General features: G+C 41.0%; 1 protein-coding gene across 2 annotated transcripts in view; it reads left to right on the top strand.

Annotated features, from left to right (window-relative positions):
• Positions 1–25,968, top strand: part of PDSS2 (decaprenyl diphosphate synthase subunit 2) — a 78,594-nt gene that overhangs the window by 36,600 nt on the left and 16,026 nt on the right. For both annotated transcript variants that reach the window (XM_053381585.1, XM_053381584.1), the window contains exons 3-4: positions 4,105–4,303; positions 25,327–25,401. In XM_053381585.1, the coding sequence (XP_053237560.1) occupies positions 4,105–4,303; positions 25,327–25,401 (274 nt within the window). The remainder of the gene's footprint in view (positions 1–4,104; positions 4,304–25,326; positions 25,402–25,968) is intronic.

Here is a 25,968-nt window from a genome sequence, read left to right as displayed (position 1 = left end):
AGTAAATGATTATCTGCACACTGCATTTTCTAAGAGACTCCCTTCCTGCTGCATCAGAATTTGTATATGAGTATATACTCAATGAGTTCCATGAGCTCCACGTTTTCCTTACTTAATTGTAGAGATTGGTTTTTGTTGTTGAACTGAAAACAGCCATATTAGTTAAAAGTTATTATTAGGGATAAATCAAATGCTCTATAATATGATCTAAGGAAATGTGAACATATTATAGATTGGTGGGGTTTTAATGCATTTCAGCAGAATCAACCAAGTCAGTTGGAAATTCTGCTGCAAATGGTATGTCAAATACAACCCCCCCCCCCATTTATTCTATGTGAAATAGTGAAAAATAAACTGGCTGCGCTCTGGGCATCTTTTGCAAGATGTAGCTTGTTATGGAACATTGCCATGTATTATAATCCAGATAGTACAGTTTTATTTGATAATATATATACCCACTCAGCTCAGTTGCTTCAGAGCTACTTCATAGCATAGAAAGTATATACTGCCTCCTTTAAAGCAAATTGTGGCGCTTGAGCTGTTTACCTTAGTCTACTAGGAAGTGTGAGAAGGAGCTCCCCATTCAGACTTCCCTTTGTGGCTTTCCCATACTCCTGTTGTGCTCAGTGCGTGAAACAACTTGGTTTGTGGCAGAAGGGTAAATTGCTGGACCTCAGAATAGCAGGGCTCCAAAACTGTGGACTAAGCTAAGAAGGATGATGGGCTGCCCATGGAATAGGGAGGAATGGGAGCAATGGCAGAAATGACAGCGGTGGGGACTCTTGATGAAGGGGATAAAGTCAAAGTTGGATCTTACATTTGCTGGTGCATCTCATGTAAAATGGGTGAGTGCATATGCGCCTTAAGCTGTAGTTGTGTAAGACTTCAGGATAAGGACGCTCATGTGTATACTGTCAACTGCAGCCATATCTCTACCCTGTCAAAATAATTAACAATAATAATTTGTGCTGATAATAGTTAATAATAATTTAGTCTTAAAGGAGTAACGTAAAAAAATAAAATAAAATGGATCTGACACATTTGGAAGTCGATAGGGAAAGCTGGATTTTTAAAAATACTGTACAGCATTTCCAGTGTTTCTATTTCTTTTTTTACTCTTAATTCCCCTAATAGCTCTGTTCTGGCACATCTTATTTTTGGTGCTCTCAAAGCATAACTGTTAATTCAGTCTCACAGTTACATAATAGGCCTAGGCAAAATATATATTTTGTAAGGCTATTGCATGTGCTACTAACGTTACAGAGCTGCAGAAATGTAACTTGTTGGTGATTGGTTTGGTAAAGTATTCTCTAGGCAGGAGTCAACTCAGTTGTTACTGGTGCAGACCAATGTCCACTTGTACAATGGGACTCTCCCCCCTTCCCTTCCCTTCCCTTCCCTTCCACCTTCCCATCAGCTCTGGAGAGTTGAGGGAACCCCCAGGTTTGAGGGGGCAGAGGGGGAAGTCTTGTTGTGCAGTTGCCCTTTATTTCCAGCCCCCAAAAGTTAGTGCTACATTGGATTCCACTGTGTTTTGCTTATATTACGTGAAAGCAGGGGGGAAGTGGAAAGCTAGTAAAAGTGACAGGCAAAATTATTAATTTTGAAAAAGAATGAATGCTGAGGATATAAATCTGCCTTAAAAACATTTGGTTGTATTGAAATTAGGTGTGACTAACTTAGGTACATTCATATAAGTGGGTCTACTCTGAGTAGAACTTTGTTGGATACAATTATTGTCTCACCTAATCGCCCTGCTTCGAACCCAAGATTAGTGAAGGGTTGCTCCATGTGCACAGTGGAAAAAGGTATTGGAACTTTATGTTCATATGCCCTTCTCTCTAAATAGGTTTGAAGGCTCAGTGTTAGTATTGAAAGCTGATTTTGAGAACTGATCACGATGAGATTGCCTACTTGTTTGTAAATCGGCTAATCAAAGTTTAAATCTGTTGCTTTAGCCACTAGATTTTGATCATTATTACTTCTAACAATGTTACACTTCCCTATAGTGCTTTTTTCTGCCATTTTGTAAACGGCAGTCTCTGTGACTTTTCTGTGCCCATAGGCAGTCAACATTGATTTATCCAGGAAAGAATAATTCAGTAAGGCTGCAATCCTAATAAGCCTCACTGAACACAGGAATATTTACTTCCAAATAAAAATGCACAGGATTAGGTTGTAAACCGTGGTTCAGATGACTGCTGTGCTTGAAAGCGGTATAAATACCACATTCTTCTTTCTTATTTCAGAGGGCTGCTTTCATAGTAAATAAATGTTCAACAAGTGATCTTTAGTGTACTTTATCTATTATGGTTTACTTAAGTAAAAATGGGACCATAGTTAATAATCTCTTGCAAAGTAGACAACCTCTTAATTACTATTATTTCACCACTCCCAAGATTTCTGTAGAAGATGTTTTCCCTCCTAACACATTAAACTGAATTCAGACTGTTTAAGAATCTCCTATTCTGGTATCCTGTATTAAAACTCAGATTCTTTGAGAGATGCCTAGAGCTATTTTATATACTCAGATGACAAAGACTGCTTTACCTTGTTTGTCATTTTAGTTAAAAATTAAGTATGCATTATCAGAAGATGTCGTCTAGCATTTTTAAAAATTGAATATACTAAATACATGAGCTGTATTTTTAATGCAGTCGGCTGAAAAATACAGGTTCTGTTTGGAGAGCAAACAAGAGCACAGAAACCTAAGGAAAAATGGGAAGGAAGGCTCAGAAAGTATGACACTAATGTATTTGTGTAACCTTTTTGTGGCAAGCTGTACAGAGAGGATTTTTGTTTCCTTCATTAAAAGCTTATTAAAGGGGAAAAGGGACACTGGGGGGGGGTGTGGGGGTGGGGGTCGGAGAGGTGAGCTTGATCTCCTCAGGATATTAATGTGCGCCTTCAGCTGGGGGAAATGAGCCATCACTTGAGTAAGCTGCAGCTTTATGTACTCGTCACTAGGGATCCCCATATGTCCTGGGATCAGCAGCAGTCAGACCTCAGTTGTTGAGAGCAGAGGACACTCATTGGTATTCAGGGCAGGTATCTCAGCTCAATCTGCCCAGAGCAAGTCTGTTTAATGTTGATCAGCTGTCCATCTGATAAACTGAATTGATATGGACATTTTCTCCAAGGGCTGCCCTGACAATGACAGCAGAAGCATCAGGATGTCTTGTTAGTTGCCCTCCCTCCTTTTCCCTCGTTCTAGGATGTGTTAACCCTTCTTTAGACATAAGGTTATGACAGAATGTAATTTTCTGTCACATTCAATAGATGGCTTTTATTCCTGCCACTCTCTGAAACAAAAAGGTTAAATTTAGCATATAAAAAGGTTTGTTGTCCCATATACCCATTGCTATAATTTATCTGTGTATGGTAATAGAATGATAAAGTGCATAAAAATGGGGTATTTTTAGGCCCTTTTTAAAAAGTGTTTTTGTTGTGGTTGTTTTTACTTGCAATTATCAACATGGTTTAGGGTTGTTAGTACACATTTGAAGAATGGGGGTATCCACATTTTGATTTATTTTTAAACACTATTTTATATTGTTAAGTGTTTCCTTAAATCTAGCAAGACTCCTCATGTCAGGGCCTTATTATACATGGCATCGCATATGTATTTAAACAAATATGTTTTATTAGTCCTCTTATTTTGGAGAGGAAAGCAGCCATGGGCCCTGTGCTTGTTTGCTGCTGAAATTTGCCACTTACCTGGCTGCTTTTCTGGCCCTTAAGATTCTTGTTTGTAGCAAACTGCATTGGGGGGGGCAAAAACATAGCCAGGTAAGGAGCAGTTTTTCAGTAGAAAATAAACACAAGGCCCTGATCAGGGTCAGCACCAGCTGCTTTTTCTCCAAAATAAAATCAATCAGGTTAAACACAGTTGTTCAAACGTGTGAGTTAATTCATGTGCAGTTTGCCCCTCAAGTGGGCCAGGCGGGATAGGCTCAAAATGGTGTGCTCACAAAGTGCTGAATGCTATATTTGTATTGATAAATACCCCATCTGCTATAGTTTTCAGCATTTCTCTTTTGTAGACAACCAGATTATACAGCTGTTTTGCAGCTAATTGAACTGTTTCCTGTCTTTGCTTTAAAGCCAACGAAGTCTGGCAGAGATTACTGAGTTGATTCACACAGCTTTCCTGGTACATCGTGGGATAGTAAACATTGGTGAACTGACATCATCAGATGGCCCGTTGAAGGACATGCAATTTGGAAATAAAATGGCTGTCTTAAGTGGTGATTTTCTTCTAGCAAATGCATGCACAAGCCTTGCTGAACTGCAAAATACTAAGGTAATATGGTTTTTATTGCTTTAAAGAAGGTGTAGGCTTCATTTGTGTTTATTTCAGTAGATTTCTCTGCTGCCTTTTGTGAGCTAATTTTGTTATAAATCCATGTCCCTTGAGGCATTAGATGTCATATAAAACTGTACGTGCTGCCCAAAGGTCTGAAATTTTATCAGATATGATATGTCAGCTATGTCAAATAAATTGTGCCATAAAATTAACTCTATATTAACCATATTTACCCACCAATAAACTACTAGTAAGATAACAGACTTATGTTTCCCTTAAGTAGAAATCATGAGTTAAAGCAAATTGAACATAGCTCAATGAACTTAACTAATTCCCTTTTAAATATTAATAATATTGTTTGGAACAGGTTTAAAACTAGTTTTTGTTAGAATTTTTTTTCATCTTTTCCATGAAACTTAGAACTCCACTGCACATAACCTTTTTGTATAGTAGTAGTAGTAGAAGTAGTAGAAGTATTGTTTATTAAATTCGTATGCTACCCTTTTTCCAAAGATCACAGGGTGATTCACAACACAAAAATACATAATACATAATAAAACAAAAACAAACCAATAACCCCCTTCCCACAAACACATTTAAAAGGCCATAGAATGTTTAATCAGCTGAAGGCCTGGTTATAGAGTAATGTTTTCACCTGGTGCCTAAAGATATGTAATAAAGGTACCTGGAGAGCCTCCCGGGGAAAGCATTCTACAAACAGGGAGCCACCACAGAAATGGCCTGTTCTTGTGTTGACACCTTTCAGGCCTTTTATGGAAGGGGGCACACAAAGAAGGGCCTCAGATGATGAGCTCAGGGTCCAAGTCAGTTCATATGGGGAGAGGCAGTCCCTGAGGTATTGCTGCCCTGAGCTGTTTAAGACTTTATAGGTGTAAACCAGCACTTTGAATTGGGCCTGGAAACTAATTGGCAGCCAATGCAGTTGGACCAAGATTGGTGTAATATGCTCAAACTGCCTTGTCCTGGTGAGCAAGCTGGCCACTGAATTCTGTCCCAGCTGAAGATTCCAAACCATCTTCAGAGGCAGCCCCATGTATAAGTATAATTTATCTAAGTAATCTAACCTAGAGGTTATCTAAGTATGATAAAAGAATGATAAAATTGCTTCATGCACTGCAGTTTGTTGGCTCTCATCCAGTCCATTACTGAGGCAAGACAATGGTCCAGCACATTCGCTGCCACACCTGCAGGTGTAAAGGTGAAGTAGAGCTGTGTGTCATCAGCATATTGCTGACAATGTTCTCCAGAACTCCAGATGACCACACTCAGCAGTTTCATGTAGATGTTAAACAGCATTCAATACTGAGGAACCCCACATTGAAGGCTCCACAGGGCTGAAGAGCACTCCCCAAGCATCACTCTCTGGAAATTACCATATTTTTCACTCTATAAACACACTTTTTCCCTCCTAAAAAGTAAGGGGAGATGTGTGTGCGACTTATGGAGTGAGTGCAGGCTGCGTGGCTAAGCCAGAAGCCAGAACAGGGAGAGGGAGCACTGCGCAGCGCTCCCTCTCGCTGTTCTAGCTTCTGGCTTAGCTGCGCAAAGCCTCCACAGGGCAGCGGGATGAAGGCTCCCTGCTGCCCTGCGGAGGCTCCGCGCAGTTATTGCGGGAGGTGGGGGGAAGGGACAGAGCACGCGGCTCTGTCCCTTCCCCCACCTCCCAGAAAAGCCCCCAAGAATCGCGCTCCCTTTAAAGAGTGCGTGGCTCTTGCGGGAGGTGGGGGAAGGGACAGAGGGCAGCTTAGCCGCGCGCAGCCTCTTCCGGGCAGGGGAAACCTTCATCCCGCTGCCGGGAGAGGCTTCGGCGGCTATCCCAGAAGCCAGAACAGCAAGAGGCTATCCCAGAAGCCAGATCCCTCTTGCTGTTCTGGCTTCTGGGATTCAGAATATTTTTTTTCTTGTTTTCCTCCCCCAAAAACTAGGTGCGTCTTATCATCTGGTGCGTTCTATACAGCGAAAAATACGGTACCATCCAAGTAGGACCCAAACCGTTACAAAGTAGTGCCACCCACTTCCAATTCAGACAACTGCTCTACAAAGGTACCATGGTCGATGGTATCAAAATCTGCTAAGAGGTTGAGGAGGATAAACAGGAAGGTGTTTCCCCTGCCTGTCTCCTGACATACAGGCAACCAAAACAGTTTCAATGCCAGAACCCTAAATGAAATGGAGCTAGAAACGCGGTTTCCTCTAAGAGTACTTGGAACTGTTGTGAAAAGTCTAATCCATCCTTGGACATCTGTTACCACGGGAAAATGTGAATGAGTAGACTGTTCACACATACGGTTCGTGATAGGCATAGAACTTTTAGAGCAACAGTGATCACAGGGATGACTGGTTGGACATTTTGGTTATGACCTGGTTCACACCCTGTTTTATGTGAGCATGTGCTCAAGAACAAAAAGTGGTATTGTCTACCAAGTGTATTCTGTGTACACGCATGCTAAGATGCACAGAGAGCTATTGCATGAACTTGGTCTTTTATAAAATCTGCAATTAAAATCAAGGGGGAAAGTAGCCATAAATCATTCTCAGTCCTACTCAGATTGATGAAAAACATGGATAAAATGCTGCTCATTATTCTGTCTTTAAGTACTTGAGCAAAAACGTGTAATTATTTCAAGCTTGCCTTGAATCAGATCTGTAGTAAATTGAAGCACAGTAGCCTAAAAACTGCTTGTATTCTCAAGCAATTAAGCGGCATGTCTGAAAATTCTGCCAAAACATGTTAACACTTTCTCCCACTTTTGACACCTGAATACTTTAATACCTCCTATATACCATAAGTGGAATACAGGCAACTCATTCTTTCTTGCATCTTAAAAAGCATGAACAGTTGGACTATAAGCTGTAAAAATTCTTGACACTTACACTGACTTGACTTGGTATTATTTTGAAAGATGAGTTTTTTTAGACTTGTGTATTTTGCATGAAGTGTATAAAGCCATGAAGTCCTCCCCCATCTCCTCCCCCACCACTTTGTGAAGTGTGATTTCAGCTCATTTACTAACCATTGTTGCATTTGATGATACATGACAGGGTAAGGCCATATAAACCTTTCTGGGCAACACTAATTCAGTAATCCTGTATTTCCCATTGGACCTAGTGGAGTTTTACTTCTGAGTAGGCATGCGTTGTAATGGTCCATGTAAGTCAGTAAGTATTTTGCCTAATAATGGAGCCAATTGCTGTGATTTCAAAGCCAGGTGGGGCTAACTCTTAAACTACCTAAAATTTTCAGATGGCCATGAATTGGAAGGCACACAACACTAGACATCTCTCCACTTTGCCTTTCCAATTCTGATATGTAATCCATGAAACATGTCTGCCTCAAGTTGGAAAGCAGGTGGAGCTGCTGCTGCTGCTGCTATTTCTTCCTCTTACAAGCCCTTGGATTCAGCATGGGGGCTGGAAGGAAACCTGTAACCCAGCATGGACAAGATGGCTGTTTCTGTGCTGCTGAGCTGCATAGCTGGCATCAGTCTTTTCCCAGCTGCCCAGCTGATGGCTTCATCAGTTGAGCTGCAGTGAAAGATGGGCAGAACTCCCTGGGACTTGGCAGGCTGTACAGAGAGTGGCCAAGGGTCATATGTGGCCTGCAGGTTGCTCCACTGAGTGCTATTATTATACCCCAGACTCTGTGGAGAGCTTTTAATTTCCTGCATTCCTAGCATGTAGGACCATCTTCCAAGGCAGATTTGTGGGAAGCCGGCTAGTGACCAGTTTTATATATTAGGATGTGCTAACAAGTGCAGTGAAACAAATAATTGTGTGTGACACATTACAAAGCGTACTGGTCATGAGAGACCACAGTGATTGAGGAAGAACATATTTGTTTCAGTGATTACAGTTGTGATATTTTACATCCAATATTTCTATTATTGTTTTGTACTGTCAGTCCCAAACTAATTCTATCATGGTGTTATGGGCAATTGTCTGAGATTTTGTATGATGCGTTTATCTCTGTATTTCTATCAAGCCAGATAATTAAATGTGAAAATTTGCAGTCATAATGAAATGCAGAGCTGTTTTATAATTGCCAAGGGTAGAATTAGCAGAGTAAATTATTTTCCCCTTAGGCTTTTCCCTGTAGATATTAAAGGGCTGCATGATAATTGCCTTAGGTAACACTTTGATTTTTAAATAACATTAAATATAGGAATTGCTGCTAATCTTGTCACAATTTACCTCTTTGCATTACTGCTGTAGAATATAACTACTATCAAAGGGCTGAACCTACATTGAAATGTCGGTTATGAAACTGCAGATTGCATAAACTCCTTGCAAGGAAGGCACATGGAAACATCAGTGTCTGTCTTGGTGATGAGGTCAATGCCATAGCTTTCTTAGTTCTTTGTTGGTGTGAACATGCCACTTTGCATAGCAGCGTGTGAGCAGTATTATTTAGCAAATGGATATTTCAGGAAAAGTCATGTTTATTACAAAAAACTAAACAACTACTCTTTTTCTGCTGGAATCCTATTCTGTTATCTGTTTGTGTGTGCAGTATGTGTCAGTTGAAACATCATTGTATAATTCCAGGGTGAAAAACGTGGCTGTCATATCCATGGTTTTATGGCAAACTCTGTGGCTGATTCAGCTTGCAAATAAAGTATAGGAGCTACACTAAATCCTTAACAAGTGACCAGATTCCCAGATCAGCTGGCACTTCAGTATCATTTAGCTAAGCAGCAGAATGCAATCATGTCAGACCATATTTTTAAGTTTTTCAGCTTTTCAGTCATCTGTGGATCTGTGACAGCTGACCTGTGAGTGTAGTCGACCTCCTTGTATGCTTTACTGTGATTGTGAAAAGCCTTTGAGTGAAGTATCTGCAAAATGGCAAAGGTACAGTTCATTTGTGAAGAACTGTGGTGTTATTTTTCAAATGTACATGAACAAAAAGAGGCAAGTCTGCTTGGAAGCCACACACATTGAACCTGGAGGCATGTAGCTGGCCTTGGCTCAAACAGACTATTGTATTGCAGATGGGAAGAGTGCTGTTGTGCTCAGATTCTTTTGGGGAACTTCGAGTGGGCATCTGGTTGGCCACTGAGACTACACAGTGCTATACTAGATGGACCTTTGGCCTGACCCATAAGACTTTTTTATGTTCTTATTTTGAATGTTAAATCCTAATGACAAGGAAATGGATTTTGAACGCTAACACTTGTCATTTCTTCTTTTGCCCCATTATCTAATGCCAGAAAAGTATGCGATGTGAACCGGGAGCTCTGTGTGCAGATTTATGTATGGCTTAGCCTATTTTCAACGTTATCTGAAATAAGTGATTTATTACATGAACTGCACAGAAACCTGCCATATGCGTCAGAATACATCATAAATGGTGCATATACTTGTTTCAGCCATGTGTTCTTCTGAGGTGCCTTATTAAGTCCTTGGTTTATAAATACTGTGAAAAATAGATTGTATCATCATAAATCTTTAATTTAAGGGGATGAACTGTAAACATGAATGATCTTCATGATATTTGCTAATGCTTCAAGGACAACTTCCAATTAGTCTGTGCTAGATATTAATTTCTTATATGCATTTATTGCCTAGATGATGTGAATAAAGCTTATGAAAGGGAGTATATTAGAGCTACCGTGGCAAGTCCAGATTACTTCTGGTTTGTAGTTTCTTGGCTTCTACTGGCTAATCATTTTAGCATTTTGTCCTGGAATTTGGGGCCAGTAGAACTAAATAGCAAATTTCATTTTTGCTACTCTTTAAAAGCTATGGGTCATCTTCAATTTAATTGTTGTGCTAGCAGAAGCCGGCACAACTACTCCTACTAGTACAATGGGACTTCCCCCCTGTCTTCTGCCCTTGCACCCCTGTATCATCCCCAGATCTGCTTTAAGGGTCAAGAGAACCCACAGAACAGCCCGCGAGGGAGGAGAGGAGAATTTATGCTTGCCCAACAACAGTCTCCTTACCATTACTTTGAATACAATATGTTATGCAACAGTATGGTTATGTCATATCTGAGCAGTAGTAAAGTAATTGTTGTGCTATTACACACTAGCCTTTGACACAGGAGCCTTTTCAGATAATTACTAAGGACTTAACAGAGAATTAAAGAGGTTCATGTCGGGGGTGGGGGGGGAAGAAGAACACAGTGTGAATAGGAAATTCCTTCAGCTTTTCACCTCTGTGGATTGTAGTGGCAGCTATATAAATTTAAGTTGGTCTGAATTTTTGAATATTACATGATCCATGTCAACCTTTGATATCAAAGCACTGGGTTGTCAGAGCAAGTGGAGACTCCGGCAAAGGGAGAGTTTAGTATGTTGTATGAAACACTTGTGTTTGGCACATGTGGCTGTCAGCTGAAGCTATACACAAGGCAATATTGTTTCATTGAACATTAGCTGTTTATAAATAACCAGTGGCACAGATGTACTACTTATATTGTGGCTGAATTTCCGTATGCTAGCTTATGTATTCCTTAAGGCATAAATATGCTGCTTACTAAATAAGCTATTTGTTTACATAAACATCACAGATTTATGCAAGCAGATCTTCCTTCTGCGCAGAATCTAAGTAATTCTGAGCTAAGTTTTGATTTAATTTCCCTTCCTGTTATAGGAAGGGTTTACCTGTATTACGGCAAATAATGTACAATATGGGCTGACATTGGAACACAAAGGTTGTAGTAGTGGTTGCTTATGAGTATGTATGATTAGGACTGGGATCCAAACTCTTTATAGTTCTGTTACAAACTAGCTCATAGTAGTTTGTTGTTGATTATTGTACATGGTGCATTGTAGAGCAGGGCTGAGGAACTGCCAGCCTCAAGGCCAATTCTAGCCTCCTTCGTGTTCACATCTGACCTATGGTGCACCCTTGCTGCATCCCCCTCACTGTGCTGCAAGTCCCCAACCCTTTGCATTTCTGTGTTAGGCAGGAAGAAAGAGTAGCCTCTTTCCCTCTGCCTAGCCAAGAAGGGGAGAGAGAAAATGGGAGAGATAAAGAGAGAGAATAGGAAGAACAAAAGAGGAGAATGAAAGGAGGGGGATGAGAGAAAAGGCCCAGCTTCACCCACTGCTGTTGTGCAGCCCCTGCGGGATCACCCCAAGGAACTGAGACCCTAGTTATAAAAAGATTCTTCATCCCTGCTGTAGACTAACTGGCAAAGCTGAAAGCTGATCTCTGTCTGAATAAGCTTCCAGTGAAAATGTTGGCAGTAGATGGGCTAGCCGTTGGGGCAGTCCGGGCTTCCCTAAAAAAAGAGAGGAAAGGCATCTGCACTCCATAAAGGGTGTTCTTTCTGTTAATATACAAAATGAGGATAAATCTAGTAGAACAGGATACAGATGTGTCCTTTGTGACCATAGTGAGTTTAAGGGTAAGTTAGTTTTAACTGTGGAGTTGAACGTGTTAAATATAAGGGATTGTTTGCTACATCCTTGACATTTTGCCACATCATAGCCCTGCCACTGACTTGAAGAATTGGCTGGGGTGTCAGTGATTGTAAACAAATCAAATTCAAAACATCTGTGTTAATTGATTTCTCTCTCATGTGCACATATTCTTTCTCATCCCAGGAAGTAGCTTTATTCTGTGGGAAAGGCCCCTGGAGGTTTTTAACGTAAGACTTTATCCCACCCCCACCCTCGTGACCCAGTTATTCACCTAACTGTAGAAAAGAGAGGGAGCTGTGGGAATAAATCTGGCATTATGTTTCCTTCTCCTGGCTGTTTCTGCCCCCAGGTGACGGGGCTGTTTGGATTAACTGTCATTTTGGCAGCAGCTGACATGCCAGATCCCTGTGCCATAGAAGGAAGGAAATGACTTGATGGGCCTGGACATTTGGGTGTCTCGCTACAACATGGTTTGCCCTGTGCATTGTTGATCAATAAGGATAAGCAAGTAGTTACAAAAAATCTTTTTGGAAAAGAAATACCCAAGGGAGAGAAAAAGGTAGGAAAATTTGAAGCACTATAATATAAGGCTCCAAATAGCAGCTATGCACAGAACAGCAGGATTGAGGTGAGGAAGGGATGTTGTGAGACAATACAGAGGGGCAGCCAAGTTGTACATCTTGAAGTAAAGGGCTGCATGAACAATGTGACCAAGAAAGATGTCGTACTGTCAGGAGCTGAACGCTGGCAGGTATCAGTAAAGGTAAAAGACCCCTGGACAGTTAAGTCCAGTCAAAGGCGACTGGGGTGCGGCGCTCATCTTCACTTTCAGACCAGGGGAGCCAGCGTTTGTCCACAGACAGCCTTCTGGGTCATGTGGCCAGCAGGACTAAACTGCTTCTGGTGCAACAAAACACTGTGACAAGTGCCAGCATGCATGGAAATGCTGTTTACTTTCCCGCTGCAGTGGTACCTATTTACTTGTACTGGTATGCTTTCAGACTGCTAGGTTGGCAGAAGCTGGAAGAGAGCAACGGGAGCTCACCCCGTTGCATGGACTTGAACTGCTGACCTTTTGATCAGCAAAGCCAAAGAGGCTCAGTGGTTTAGACCACAGCACCACCCACTCCCTTCTGCAGGCAGATATATAGTAGAGCTGGTCCCTGTCTAAGCACAGTCTTTATTCTTGGATATCTCTGCCTCCTACTGGCTGTGTTGTGAACATCACCGATGAGGGAGCGTTACATATACCAACCAAAGAAATAAGGTTCCGAGTCTAATACAGAGTGCTAAGTGTGGTCCATCCCCCCCACATTGCCTTCCACAACCCATTGAAGAGCTGTTGGGTCACCTTAATTCCAACAAGTTCCTCAACCAACTTTATGAGATGTAGCGATGTCACACACAGAGGAGCATAGAAAGCTGCCTTATACTAAATCAGAAAATTGGTTCATCTGGATCAGTATTATCTACTCTGACTGGTGGTGGCTCTCCAGTGTTTCAGGAAGAGGTCTCTTCCTGCCTTACCTAGAGACGCTGGGGATTGAACCTGAAACCTGCGTGCGGGGGGGGGGGGGACGGAGTAGCCAGTAACAAAGGTGCTTTTGCTTCTTCTGCAGTACTGCTTCATGTAGTGATAGTCTCAATATAGTGCTAAGTGAGTTTTTTTCAGTGCATGTTAGCAATCCTATATTAGTGCCTTCTTCCAGGGGCAAACTATAACTGCATACTTCACCTGCAAGCCACCATGTGTGAAGGCTCAGTTGGGCCAACAATATGGAAGCATGTTCTCTTGGATGTAAATGGCCTACAAAGGTGTAGAGGAGAGGGGGTGGGGTGGGGGTGGGTGGGGGTGTACACAGACAGACACACACACACATTCCAGAAAGCCCATCAGCTCCATTGTTGGTCAGAGCAGTTTGCTTGCTTGCTTGTTTAAGGTTAAAAACAATTAAAGCTTGGACTGTAAAAGCTGTCAGAGAAATTTCATTATCTGCTGCATAACAAGACATTACCATATATTTGTGACCATTTTGATAACTAGCTGTCCTTATTTAGCCTTAGTGCTAAGAGCCTATTTGCTAAGAGAACGGATTGCTGTTATCTGTTAGCGGTGTGCTGAATTTTAATTCAAGCTAATATATTTCATCTGGGAATTAAGGCAAGTCATGTGTAACATCGAAATGTGACTTCTTCCATGTTGAAAGTACAGTGCTGTCAAATAAATATTAGATTTTAATTGGCCCCATATAAGGGATTTGGAGTTGTACTGTAGTTTGCTGTTATAATAGTGGCATGGTTTGTTTTTCTGTTATGCATCACATTGTGAATCTTCTGCTTTTGAGATTGAAAAATAATTGTATTATCTATTTTTATTAAATTCATATTCTGCCCTTCCCCCAAAGGATTATTGTTTGAATCCACATATTGGGCTGAGCTTCCATTGCTCTGTCCCAGTTTCTGCCAACCTAGCAGTTTGAAAGCACACCAGTGCAAGTAGATAAATAGGTACCACTCCGGCTGGAAGGTAAATGGTACCGCTCTGGCTGGAAGGTAAATGGTGTTTCTGTGCACTCTGGCTTCTGTCATGGTCCTCTGTGCACCAGTAGCAGTTTGGTAAGGCTGGCGAGATGACCAGGAAAGCTGTCTGTGGACAAATGCCGGCTCCCTCAGCCTGAAAAGTGAGATAAGTGCCACACCCCATAGTCACCTTTGACTGGACTTAACCATCCAGGCGTCCTTTATCTTTACCTATCGTTCTTAATACAAAAAAGGTTCGCAATAACAGCATACCAGCTTTGACTTGAAGTTTATTTTTGTTTGACCTAGGTGAATTTCAAGTAATCTTAAGTTTCTGTCCATAAATGTAGTAGTGGCTAAATTTACCAGTTGCTGGAAACCACAAAAGGAGGAGTGTTGCTGTGCTTAGGTCCTGCTTGTAGGTTTCCCATGGATATCTGGCTGGCCACTGTGAGAACAGGATGTGGGACTAGATGAGCCATTGGCGTGATCCAACAGAGCTATTCTAATATTCCTGTATTTAAATGGGAAGATAAGCAGTTCTCTCTGATAAATGGAATAGAGTGGTGAAGTTGTATGCTGGCACCCCCCAGTGTCAATAATAGCTGGGTTTTATCAGCAGTTTCATTATACAGATACACTTCTGCTTGTATAAGACCACCCTCTGTCCTGAAAAAAGAATTGGGGAGCAAACTGTGAACAATGAAAGTACAGTCTTGCAAAGTCTTAGATGCTTGATGCTTGAATAGTTCTGTTTGCTGAACATACTTTCTTACCACCTCCTCCTTGCTGTAGCCCCTCTGCCCCTTGAAAAGCTGCTTCTAAGTGATGAGGGATCCTCTGGAATAGTATTAGATACTGTGTGAAGGGGTGAGAAGGGGGAAATAATTGACAGAAATCAGAAATGACTCTGCCCTGTTGAATGAGCAAGTGACTTTTGCCAGTGCTAGGGCTTTGTTGGATTCAAGCCGGTATTCTCCTGTGATGCTCATTGCTGAGAAGGATTTCAGATGCAGTTCTGTATAGTAGTTATAGTTTCCCTTGAAACTGATAGGACCAAAGGTTAAGCTTCCAGACCCACTTAATTTTGGTTCTTCCTAGTTGTACATTATTGTAGATTCTATATTCATAACAATAGACATTCCCTAATGGGTGATTTTCCATTGGTATCTTTAAAACTTTGGACAGTATGAATTGCAATCAAAATGTTTGTCATTGTTTCACAATATACCAGACTCATGAGATCACTGGTACCTTCATTGTCAACATAACACTATCATAATTTTATCGACAGTTTCAATATAGAAACTTGAATGGAACTTTCCTCCTATAAAAATGGGAATATGTTGTGAGAGAAGCAAAGTGAGTAATAACTGTTGGGAATCCACCTTGCCAGATGCTCTCAGAAAGAGGACTGTGTAACTCTCTGCCTGAAGACAACAACAACTCATCTACACATAGACTGGTAACTTGCCCAGAATTAAACTTTGGATTTGGATCTCTTGTTCAGGGCTGAATTTAGGAACAGGAGACCCAGGTGACTGCCTGGGGCGTCTGTCATGGGCTGTCTACTCAACTATACACTCAGCAGCTGAAATGAATAGTGCAATCGGTTCATCTGCACTTGTAAAGCTCGCAACACTGACCTGTGTAGATAGCATTGTGAACCTAAAAAAAATATGTGCAGAATTTTACAGTTTCAGTATCCATTCAACAAATGGATTGTAATTGTGATCAGATGTATGTGCAAATTTATTGTCATACAAATCATGCCTCAGAAGTTGTGAAATGAGCTCCAAATATAATAAGAGAGTATTCAAAAGATGAACCAATTGTGGAGCAGTGGGAGAGAGATACTCCTTGCCTAAGGCATCATTTGATCTAGGAATAGTCTTGTTTCTGAAACCTGTGTGGAAGTAGCTCATGTACAGATTTAAATTAGTGGGTTGTCTAGCACAGTCCTGTTTTCCCATTACTACTGGCAGGTCTCAGGCAGACATCCTTCTCAGCCCTACTACCTTAAATCTTTCACCTTGGGATGTGTTATAATGATGCACTGTAATATTGTTTTCAGCACTAAATAATAAGCCAGCAAAAACAGTCAATCTTCAAGCCCAATACAAATAGGCTATCAAAGCCATTTATATACAGTACATATCCTACCTTTTTCACAGAACTCAAGGTGGCTTACAAAAATTTTAAAAATACAGGTAAAACTCACATAACTAAGAACATAGACCAGAGTATGGTTAAAAAATAAAACAATGTAAAAATAGATCTATTAAAATTCAGATAAAAACACCAACAGTACAGCATACTATCATGAGCCCATTCCTTAAAAGCAGTCAGTTCCCCAAAACATGCCCGATTAAAACAGGTTTCACCTGCTGGCATAAGGACAACAAAGAAGGAGCAAGTCTAGCCTCTCTAGGAAATGAGTGTTGTTGTTGTTACTTACTAAATTTGTTGTTGTTGCTAATTAAATTTGTACACTGACCTTCATCCAAAGATCCCAGAGTAGTTCACAACAGAAAAATACAAAATGAATATCCAAAGTACATACAAAAACAAACCAATAACCCCCCACTCCCACAAACATTTAAAAATGCATAGAACGTTATCAGCCAAACACCTGGTGGGAGAGAACCATTTTTACCTGGCACCTAAAGATGTAATGTAAGTGCCAGGCAAACCTCCCTGGAGAGAGTATTCCACAAACAAGGAGCCACTGCAGAAACAACCTCTTGTCTGTGTCAGGGAGAGGCAAACGGGAAAAGATGAAAGAACAGAAACCAGCAGTTATGGAGAGCCTAAAGAGATTATCAGCAGCGTGTAGTCAGACAGTCAGTCTGACGAAGAGGGGGAGGAGGATGAGCCTGGGACAAGTCATGCTGTACACAGAGGAAGTAAGGGGAGGAGTTTTCGCAGACTTGCATGCTGGGTGAAAAAAAGGAGGAAGTAACATTAGAGGGAGCAACTGCGCACAAGGGGAAGGAGGTTAATGGAAACGCTGGAGATGTACGTTTGAACTTTGTCAAATAAATCAATTGTTTGGAACTGGCTGGGAGCTCGGAGTCTTATCTATGGCCAGCTGGACAGCACTAAGCCTCTGACAGTCTGGTTGCCACCCTCCAGACCTCTTGTGAAGGAGACACAGAAAGAAGGGCCTCAGATTATGATCACGAGGTCTGGGTTGATTCATATGAGGAGAGGTGGTACTGCTACCTTCACTGCCACTAGGTAGGCTCGATGATGAGCCCTCACCAGTGTTCAGTTGCATTCAACCAGAGTTTTCCTCCACTTGCGTTCAAGCCATCTTCCAGCTTGTTTCCTTGCCCTAAGCTCCAAGGTCTGGGATCTGCCACCAGGAAGACTACCTCCTGCATTCCCACCAAATGTGCCTGTGGGAATGAAAGAAGGGTGTCTCCTGAAGTGCTAAGAACCCGGGTAGGTTCTGTCAATAGTATCTCTTAGATAAAAACAAAGGTTCATATGGAATAACATGGTCCGTCAGATAGCATGGACCTCAGCCTTGTAGGGCTTTATAGACCATAACCACCACTTTGAATAGCCAGTGGAGCTTTTTTAACAAGGGTGTCGTGTGCTCCCGATAACCAGCCCTGGTCAACAGTCTGCTTGCAGCTTTTGGGGCCAGTTAATGTTTCTGAGTAGTTTTCAAGGGCAGCTCCATATAGAGCGTGTTACAGTGATCCAAATGGGATGTAATATGTCACTGTAGCCAGATCAGATATCTCCAGGAATAGCCACTGCAGAAATCTGGGTTCAAGGCTGAATCCAGGAGCACCCCCATTATCCTATGTCTAAAGTAGACTCCAGTGCATGAGAATGATGGTGATAAAAAGTGGCTCATCACTAAAATGAAAATGAATGTCCTATGCCAAACTTGTGCTAAAATGAGATGTATGAATTATAGGCAAACGAATGACATCTCCATTTTTTCTAAAGGGTTTACTTTTGTTAATCTAGTGTTAGCACTATGGATTAAGGATGTGTGAGAGGGAGACAGACAGGCAGACAGAAATTTATATATATATATATTCGCTTCAATTGATTACTGAGGTTCTTGCTTGAATAAATTTCCCACCCGTTCAGCACATAAAGGGAAGATAAATATTCCCTAGAGAGCATTCTGCGTCTTCTTAATGGTTTTTAATGGTGCTTTGGTATTCAGGAAAAAAGTAATAAATTTGTATGTGATTGTTTTTACTACTGCAGCAAATGCTTAAGTGCCAAACTAAGAACCTTCCTGAGAAGCAACTAATAGGAAAGATTAAGATGTCTTTGATCACCTGTTCTCTGAAGGGACAGAAAGATCTGTAATGCATTTTCCTGCTTCATGGTGTAAGAAGTCTTAAAATATTTTCTTGACTCAGGTTTTAAGGAAGGGGGACTATAATTAAGTAGATTCTTCATGTACTGCTGTTCTGTACAGACTGAAACTGACAGAATAAAACTTGCAAAATCTTGTCGTCATTGAACTCCACATTCTGAGGTGCCTTTTATGTTAGTCTGGGATCCAAGCACTGTTAACTAATGTTGACTTAATGTTCCATTTTGTTAATGGAAAAAAGTGGCAGAGGATGTCAGACCATGGGTTCATCTAGCTGAGTGTTCTCTGCTCTGAATGGCAGCAGTTCTCCAGAAGGCTGCCCCATCCTTCCCTTGGAGATTCCAGGGATTGATCCTGAAACCTTTTGCATGCAGAACACTGAGCTGTGACCCTTTCCTAAACACTTCTGTTTAATGTATTGGGTGCTAAATGGCACTTCTGCCTTAAACATTATTTATTGACATGGGACCAAGCCTGCTAAACTTGTGACTCCACAAGCTGAATGCAGCTCTATTGGTGAGACCTCCCAGTTGCCTGACAACCTCTCTTTTTGCAGCAAATAAAATAAAAAGATTTAGTAAAAAAAAAAACTTGGATTATCTGGTGAATCCCTAACCTCTCCTTGTGAGTTCTTGTAAAACTGATCAGTATTAAGCAAGCCTCAGTACATAGGTTCAGTCCCCAGCATCTCTAGGTCGGGCTAGGAAAGATCCCTGCCTAAAACCCTGGAAAACAGCTGCCAGTCTATGTAGACAATTCTGAGCTAAAGGTAAAGGGACCCCTGATCATTAGGTCCAGTCGTGACCGACTCTGGGGTTGTGGCGCTCATCTCGCTTTATTGGCTGAGGGAGCCGGCGTATAGCTTCTGGGTCATGTGGCCAGCATGACTAAGCCACTTCTGGCAAACCAGAGCAGCGCACGGAAATGCCGTTTACCTTCCCGCCGGAGCGGTAACTTTTTATCTACTTGCACTTTGAGGTGCTTTCGAGCTGCTAGGTTGGCAGGAGCAGGGACCGAGCAACAGGAGCTCACCCTGTCGTGGGGATTCAAATCGCCGACCTTCTGATTGGCAAGTCCTAGACTCTGTGGTTTAACCCACAGCACCACCCACATCCTTAATACTGAGCTAGATGAACCCAATTGTTTGCCTCAGTATAAGCAGCTTCTTATGTACCAAGTGAGCCTATTTACATAGAATCACAGAACTGTAGAGTTCAAAGGGACCCTGAGGGTCATCTAGTCCAATCCCCTGCAATGCAGGGATCCAAATTTTTCATACATGACCATCCAACGTTTGCTTAAAAACTTCCAGGGAAGGAGTGCCCACCACCTCTCATGGGAGTCTGTTCCACTGTTGACACTACACACTTTTTATCTGCTGATGGAAAACATTAGTCCAGGTTCATTTCATTGACCTAGAGGAAAACTTACACATTATGATAGGAAGTCATAATAGGGGGCAAAGCCCTTGAGTAGATGAAACTTCCTGGAAGATCATTAAACATAAGACAGTATTTATTGCAACAGTTTAATACTAATCTTATAATTCACATGCTTACTAAATCTCTGATACATTACTGCCTTGAGTTCTACTATATCAATATGGCAATGATACATATCAAGTTCTACATTTCCAAGAAGATGTAAGAACCGTGCCAGACAAGATTATAATTGTAAAGGTCCACTTCAGGCTTTTACTTAACAAATCAGCTAAAGTTTGGAGGTGAACAAAATAAATAATAAAGGCTTTGTTTTGTTTGTGTCTGGAAACTTTTCAGGTGCATTTTCAAAATTCTAATTGGAGCCCTGTTTTTCAGCACTGGGGTCATGTAGTGCACAGTCTACAAATTGCAAGTTTCTGCACTAGGGGGTACTTGTGCTTTTCTATTAAGTGCATTTATTCTTTATTTACAAAAATATTTTTAATCTGGTCTTATAGAGGCAATTTCCTTTGGACAGGCAGCCGAGGAATAAAAAGTAGTGTGTGACAAAGCTTTAAGCCTGGGGTGGGGAACCTTTTGCAGCTCAAGGACCTCATTCTCTTCTGTGCAACCTTCCAAGGGTCACATGCCAGCGGTGTGTGGCATGTGGGAAGAGCAGTGGATGTAAATGTTGTATTTGTTTCAGTAGGCTTCTACACACACTCACACACCCCTCTTTGCCCTCCATCCAGAGAAGCAATAGGCATTACCAGTGTTCAAGGATACATTCTAGTCAGGCAAAAACACTCATGGTGGGTGTGAAGCTGGGCCAGTACAGGCTGTGACTTGGGAGAGACCAGAGTTCAGAGAGACAGGTGGCTGCAGTTACCCACCCTTGCTGAAGCAGTGGGTTAGGAGAGTAAAAGAAAACATATCCTTAAGAAACAAGGAAGCAAAGTTATTGGCAACTTGAGAAGGCAGCTTGAATGAGACTCTATAAAGCAGCTTCACACAGTTGTTGTTGTTGTCATAGTCGTCGTCAAATGACTGGTATCTAATAGCATTTCCCCAAAATCCACCAGGTTCTATCTTAATGGTGAATTGACTTTTAGGCATGATCACAGAGAACTTAATTCTGCTTTTAAAACATCTCTCTTTCAAACAAATAGATTGTTAGTTGGAAATGTGAAGTGTGCTTTCAGCTAGCAAGTCTATCTGGAACTTGGGAGTCCAGCACAAGCAGTTTTCTTGTTCATCCCTTGTAACGTTTTTCCTTTATTTCTCTTCAGTTAAAAAGAAATTCCCCAGGACACTTTTGCCTCAATCCACTGCTTTCTTGAGTTTCCCTTGTTATTTCAAACTCTTCGTTCTGTGACATATGAACACAGAGTATCTTTTTTTGCTCTCCATATAATGCTAACTTTTTTCAGATTATTTAAGGAGTGCAAGTGCTCCATCATACCAGCATGTTGTCTCCCTCCTGTCCTGTTCAGGCTCTTAAAAGCTATTTATTCTTCAAGTACTTGCAGCCTTTAAGATGGCTGCTCACAGTTGGGTTGGCTGCATTCATTGCTTGATGTAACTATTTTGTCCAAACAGTTAGATGGGGTGTGTGTGTGAGGGGCTGGGCAGGGAGAAGAAAATGGAAATTATTTCAGTCGCCCAGATGATCCCAACTGAGACAATAGCAAAAATGATAATTTACACAGCCTGAATCTCAGTGATGCTTAGAGAAAAATATACAGTAGCTATTGAAATATTGCAGAGATCTGTTTTTTCCCCTTCTTTAGCTGTAAGATGCCTATTCTTGCATTCCAAAGCTATATTGTGCTAATGTCGCTCAGATAATTTCTCCCCACCCCATCTTTATAGACAGTTGTTGCTAGATTGGCAATGCAACATAAATATGGTCCTGCTATGATGGCATTATTCAGTCTATATACTTGATTGATAATTCTGGGCCCCCCCAAAAATTTGCATAGTCCTCCAACAGTGGTTTTCAAATTGTGCTCCAAGAAAACCTGGATTTTTCTCATAATTTTTTTCTGGGGTGTGATCCTCAATAAAAAAAATAAATGATGGACAGGCTCCATGAAAGAAAGCTTGCCTACCACTCCGAATCATTGTTTAATATTTGCAGCTGCAGGGCAGTGTTGGGCGTGATCTGGACTGAGCTTTTCATGCAGAGCAACACTGAGGTCCCAATTCACCTTGGCAGCACTTTGCACAAATGGTGCAGATCCTAAAAACCTAATGTGCAGAAATTAACCAAAATCACAACTCGGAGAGCAAGTGTCTGAAGTTCAAAGATTGAAAATCCCTGCTGTATACCTAAGAAACAATGCCTTATATTGAGCCAGACCGTTGGTATTGTCTACACACTGAATTGCAGTAGACTCTCCAGGATTTCAGACAGGAGTCTTTCCCAGACCTACCTGAAGATGCCAGGGATTGAATCTGAGACCTTTAGCTTTAGCTCCTCCATGAAGTGATTTGCCATGACTGGGAATTAAACCCAGGCTACTATAGTGAAAACACAAAAACAAAACCACTAGGCTACCTGGCACCTTAATCATGCTATGAATAATATTGAGAAGGTAGCATTTTTCATATTTTATATAACCTTTATCTAGTAGGTGTAAAGTTCTGATTAAGTAACTTACTATACTCTGAATATTTCAGAAGCATATTTCTAAACTTGGAGCACTGGTGATGGTCGGGGAAGTGGAGAGGGGAAGAAGTATATGACCTTGTGTAGTACAGTAACCAAAAGTATGAGCTCTGGGTCCTCAGTTCAAATATCACTTCAGCCATAGACTCAGCAGGGCACAGTGCAGGCATAATATTATGTTGGCATTCCTTTGGGATTGGTTCAGAAGGTGCAGCTGATGTTGTGGCCCGCAGTTGTTGAGTGGAACACCTGGATGCACACATGCTACACCTGAGCTGAACTGGGAGCTGAACTGGTTGTTGATCATTGACCAGACCATGTTCAAGTTCTTCTGCCCCTGTGTAGACCTGTAAAATCACTTCAATCATTTGGGGGAAATCTGCTTGTGGTCCTGCACCCTACAGTATATCATAGTGCAAAGGCCATGAAAGCAGGCATTTTCTGCAATTGCCCCATGCCAACTGTGAACCACTGTTCTGAATTGGAGTTAGGAGAGCATCAGATTTCTCTTCGGTGGAGGCTAGTGATTATATAATGTCATGCTGAAACAGGAGTGAGAGACAGGGTTTGAAACGTGTGCATGAATGAAGGTTCTGTGAACATAGGGACCTATGGTCCACTCATGATCCCTAAGCCAGGGTTAAGTGTTATAACTGCAGTAGGACATTAGTGACCTTTAAACAAAGCTGCTGAGAAGATAAACTTTAGAGGGTGATTGTTAAGGGGCAAAACACAATTGTATTTATGTGAAACCTTTTATAGACTCATACTCTGTGGATGTATAAACAGTAGCTTTATTGCAAGAAAGATTCATTGCAGATGAAAAGAAGTGCTCTTAGGGTGTAATAAGTAATTGCACAGTTTAGTATATTTTGTGCCTATGAATTTCATATAGTGTTGATTTTGGTGTTTTATATATCTTTACAGAAAAAAATTCTGATTCTTCAAGAAATAATTACCTTGAAATTAATGAAAACCTGCCACTTCCTTATATGTGTGTAGGTATAAGAAGTAAAGGATCTTTTGCTGAGTTGTGTCTTGTCTAGAGTTTCAGAGAAGGTTGGATGTGTGTTTTGAGAGGGGGGAGGAAGTTCTGGCTATTCACAGCTAGATGCATTGTTAAAGCTCATACTATCACTTTGACATTTAGAGGTAGGACTCAGTGTCTTTGTAAATTCTTCTTCTTCGTATTACTGCCATGTCTCTGGGCTCCAACCGTTTCACAAACCATAATATTTTTTAGTGAGTGATTGATCTGTATTATGTGTCCCAGCCATCAGAGAAATCTTGAGATGTTGCTTGTATAAACCGTAATACAATCTGACACTGAGCATTTGGTTACAGGCTTTCATAGACCTATTGGCGATACACAATCCTCCTGGATTTGGGCATAAGGCTTATCTGATACCTTCCCAAAAAATGCCCCTCATTTTCTCTGTTCCCCACTTAAATAACTCAACACATCTGGGTTAACACTGTAGGATCATTGTCCTTTCAGTTCCCCTGCAGCTCATATTGCTACAATATTTCTTTAAGTATCTGATTACTGAACAGGCAAGGCTATTTTTTCCCCTCCCCAAACAAGGCTGTTTTAAAATAGGCCTTACAAATTAGTTCCTAGGCGCCTTCTTTTTTAAGAAAAGGATTTAATTGGTACTGTTTGCCTAAGTGTGTACATAGGTTTGTGCAAGAGGCTAAGAGTGCAATCTGTGCATGCTTACTTGGAAGTAAATTCCGTTCTGTTCTATAATGCTAACTCCCAGACAAATGTACATAGGATTGCTGTCTAAATATAGTAAGGCTGGTGGAGGTTTGCAAATAAAACAATAAGAAGGATCACCAAGAATGTTAAGGGGTTTATTTGTGTTGCTTTTGGGGACTTTATTGTTGGCCATGCTGTCTTCAGTTACAAGAATGATAAAAACTGAAACTAAATCTTTTTAATTCAATAACAAATGGGCTAAATTTTAGGAAAGGGAGATGGGGAATCTGATACAGCTCTATATACATAGGAAATTAATCACCGAAGAGAGTAAACCTGTGAGCAGGCAGGATAGCCTTAAGGTGTGCCTACTTGATACGCCTGCATTCAATATATTACAGTAAATTCTTGTATATTGTTCCAGTTAAGGGAGTTCCAGTAGTTCCAGTGAGACTATGGCTGGTTTTTAAATTTTGGATTTGATTCAGCTTTTTAATGTGAACAACTGAGAACCCTAAAGATAATAGTTTTCTAAATATCATATGAACAGCTGCATGTTGGTGAAAGTTTCAATACATGTGTTGCTGTTGACCCTCAGGGCAGACACTTAATACAACTACAGTATGTTTCCAATGCATGAAAATGAATAATAAAGAACTGCTTATGGACTCTTTGACTTTTTTGCAGTGGGTATAAATTTTTGAGTTTGTAACAATTTCCAGAGGATCTTGCAATGTGTACATAACTGGCAGCTTATTTAATTTATACTTTAAAATATATATTATTTTGCTTTTGTTTGCATTAACATGAAATGTAGTGGGAAGAAGAAATGCTAAGCACAAGGCTCCAACTTAGAGATTCTCTTTTATTAATGTTTCCTTTGCTCTTTCAGTTTGGTGCACTACCATATCTGTAATTAATCAACCCACTTAAAACAATTATTTCTTTTTTCCCCTTTCAGGTGGTAGAGATCATGTCAAGTGCCATTGGTGAATTAATACAAGGGATATATTATGAAAATTCAAACTTGGAAAACGTAAGTTCCTATAATTACAAAACTCAGAGTGTGTGCATAAATCACTCTTTCCCTCCCACTTTAAAAAAGGTGGTGTGTGAGTCTGACAGAACAAACTGAATTAAATTAGAAACTCCTCATGATATTTCAGTTATTGGGTTGTACCATTTCAGGTAGTAGGTAGGTGAATCAAATGTCTGAAATCTTTTCCAAATGTAATAGTATGTTATCTCCCGTTGAATTTTATCTGACATGTTATATGTATTTTGTGGGGAGAACTGCGAAATTCAATTCTCCCACTTACAGCCTGAAAAAAATATATAGTCAAGGCTTGTAGATAAGCTCACAGAAGTCACTAGCCTGCAAAATGTATGGCTAGCCTGCTAAGAGCCTAGTAGCTTCTGTGTCTATGCTGACTGCAAATGAAGGCCCCCGCCCCCAATTCTGCAGCCAGTATGGAAATGCAGACCGCTAGCATGTTAACACACTACCAAAAAAGAAAAACTATCTATCAAGCAGACTGGCAGAGGAAAGAGCGAGCAATCCATCCTTCCTCTGCCAGCTTGCTTCATTTTTATGCTGGTCACA

Source organism: Podarcis raffonei, chromosome 3, assembly GCF_027172205.1.
Source record: "Podarcis raffonei isolate rPodRaf1 chromosome 3, rPodRaf1.pri, whole genome shotgun sequence".
NCBI classification, from domain to species: domain Eukaryota; kingdom Metazoa; phylum Chordata; class Lepidosauria; order Squamata; family Lacertidae; genus Podarcis; species Podarcis raffonei.
The sequence above is the reverse complement of the archived record's forward strand: the minus strand, read 5'-3'. Positions and strand labels throughout refer to the sequence as shown.